This window comes from Corylus avellana, chromosome ca10, assembly GCF_901000735.1.
Source record: "Corylus avellana chromosome ca10, CavTom2PMs-1.0".
Classification (NCBI taxonomy): domain Eukaryota; kingdom Viridiplantae; phylum Streptophyta; class Magnoliopsida; order Fagales; family Betulaceae; genus Corylus; species Corylus avellana.
In genome coordinates this window covers 19,247,724-19,249,663 of record NC_081550.1, presented here as the reverse complement: position 1 = coordinate 19,249,663, position 1,940 = coordinate 19,247,724, and the positions used below count along the sequence as shown (strand labels likewise).

The following is a 1,940-nucleotide window of genomic DNA, read 5'->3' as shown; positions in this document are numbered from 1 at the left end:
AAACATATTTAATATGATGATTATGCCAACATTTAAGACAAATTAATGCACTTACTTCCTCCGTTAAAGGAGTTCTTATCACCCCAGGTGCGACGCAGTTGGTCCTGATATTGTCTCGTGCCCACTCACATGCCAAGCTTCTAGTAAGTTGGTTTACTGCTCCTGCATGTATATATATATATATATAACATGCAATTCAATTATTCAAGCCAATGTAAATTTTTATAATATCCATAACCTGTTAATTATGAAAATAAAATTGCATAAGTATATATATTACATACCTTTACTTGCTCCATAAATGGATGTGCTACCTATTCCCAACATTCCACTAATGGAAGAAAGGAGAACAATACTTCCTCCTCCTGATTCTTTCATAAGAGGATAAGCGAGTTGGCTCATATGGTAAGTGGATTCAACATTGGTTGTCATGATGAATGCGAAATCTTGAGCCGTCACCTCTGGGGTTGGTTTAGCAAGCATGGTCCCCACGTTATTTATCTAAAACCAGTCATTGGTCAATTCTTTTTAAATATATGCATGCCTCGCTCTATTAAAACCACTCTTATTGTTATAATATTTTTAGTGAATATGCATTATTATAAACAATAATCATAATGATGGTAAATGCATGTAATACATGCATGAGCTAATTTTTAGTCAATATCCTAAAAGAAGTTTATATATTTTGCAATTTCAAACAACAACAAATTTTAGTCATATATATATATATATATATATATATATATATATATAAATATTTTATATTTGAAGGTTCTTGTGAATATCCTCACTCAGTTATTTCTCTAATTTGAAAGTTATAAAGTAAGGAAATGAATAGAAATCAAAGTACGATTAATGCTCCATTTGTTTCGAAGTAAAATATTCTTTGAAAAATATTTTTTTATATTTTTTATATTTTTTATATTTTTTACTAATTGGTACTATTAGTTCTATTCCCTTTTAATTTTTCAAAATGTGATGTGACTTTTAAAATTACTATTGGAATATCAAATTCAATGGTAATAATTTTAAAAGATACATCATATTTAAGGATAAAAGAAAGATAGAACTCCTAGGTATAGCATGACTTTTTTCTTAATGAATACCACAAAAAACCAAAGGCTTACAAGTATATTGAGTTTGCCATGAAATTGACGAGAAACGGTGTTCATAAGTTCCTCTCGTTGGGGACGAGACACAAGGTCATAGACTGAACCAGTGACTCGAAAGCCCTTCGCCTCCCACTCAAGCAAGCACTTATTCAAATCACCTTGATTGCGAGAGCATGTGTGCACCGTCGCCCCAAACCCTGCCAATTCCTCCACAATAGCATACCTATATATATACAAAAACACCCCTATGTTTGTCTCCAAATTGAAGCCGAAGCCATAAAAACAGCAAATTTCTTTTTGTGAAGCTGAAAATAAAAGCTAGGAAAAGAGAGAGCATGCAAAGAGAAACGAACCCGATTCCTTTGGTTCCACCAGTAACAAGAGCTGTGGTTCCCTCAAGAGACCATCTGCCATCTTTGCCACAACTATATGCCTGAGCCATATCGCTACAATGACCTGTAAGAATTTTGGAGAAGATTATCATATAAACATCAAAATAAAATCACTAACTTCTGGCCATTATTGCTTAAATACTTGGATTGAATAATCCAAAAATTCAGAATTGAACGTTTCTTGAATTTGCAATCTTAAAACCTTCTATTTGCAATTCTATAATCAATCCTATAGCCCTCACAATATGTTGGAGAGTGATAGATAAGAGTTTTTGGCCTATCTGTTTCTCATGTTCATCTTGTAACTGATGGATATCGCAGACTTATTTATAGATAGACCATGACCCTATCCAATTTATCTAATGTTGCTTCCTTCCATCAAGGGATACAGCATTTGGTGAAATGATATAACCTTTCACCTTAAGTAGTTATC

At 32.7% G+C, this 1,940-nt stretch overlaps 1 protein-coding gene across 1 annotated transcript in view; it reads right to left on the bottom strand.

Annotated features, from left to right (window-relative positions):
• The window catches only part of LOC132163099 (tropinone reductase homolog At5g06060-like), a 9,557-nt gene extending 8,000 nt beyond the window's left edge, over nt 1-1,557 (bottom strand). The window contains exons 1-4 of the mRNA XM_059573296.1: nt 1,469-1,557; nt 1,131-1,338; nt 285-501; nt 27-162 (exon numbers count right to left, since the gene is read on the bottom strand). Of these exons, the coding sequence (XP_059429279.1) occupies nt 27-162; nt 285-501; nt 1,131-1,338; nt 1,469-1,557 (650 nt within the window). The remainder of the gene's footprint in view (nt 1-26; nt 163-284; nt 502-1,130; nt 1,339-1,468) is intronic.
• Nucleotides 1,558-1,940: the final 383 nt, after the last annotated feature.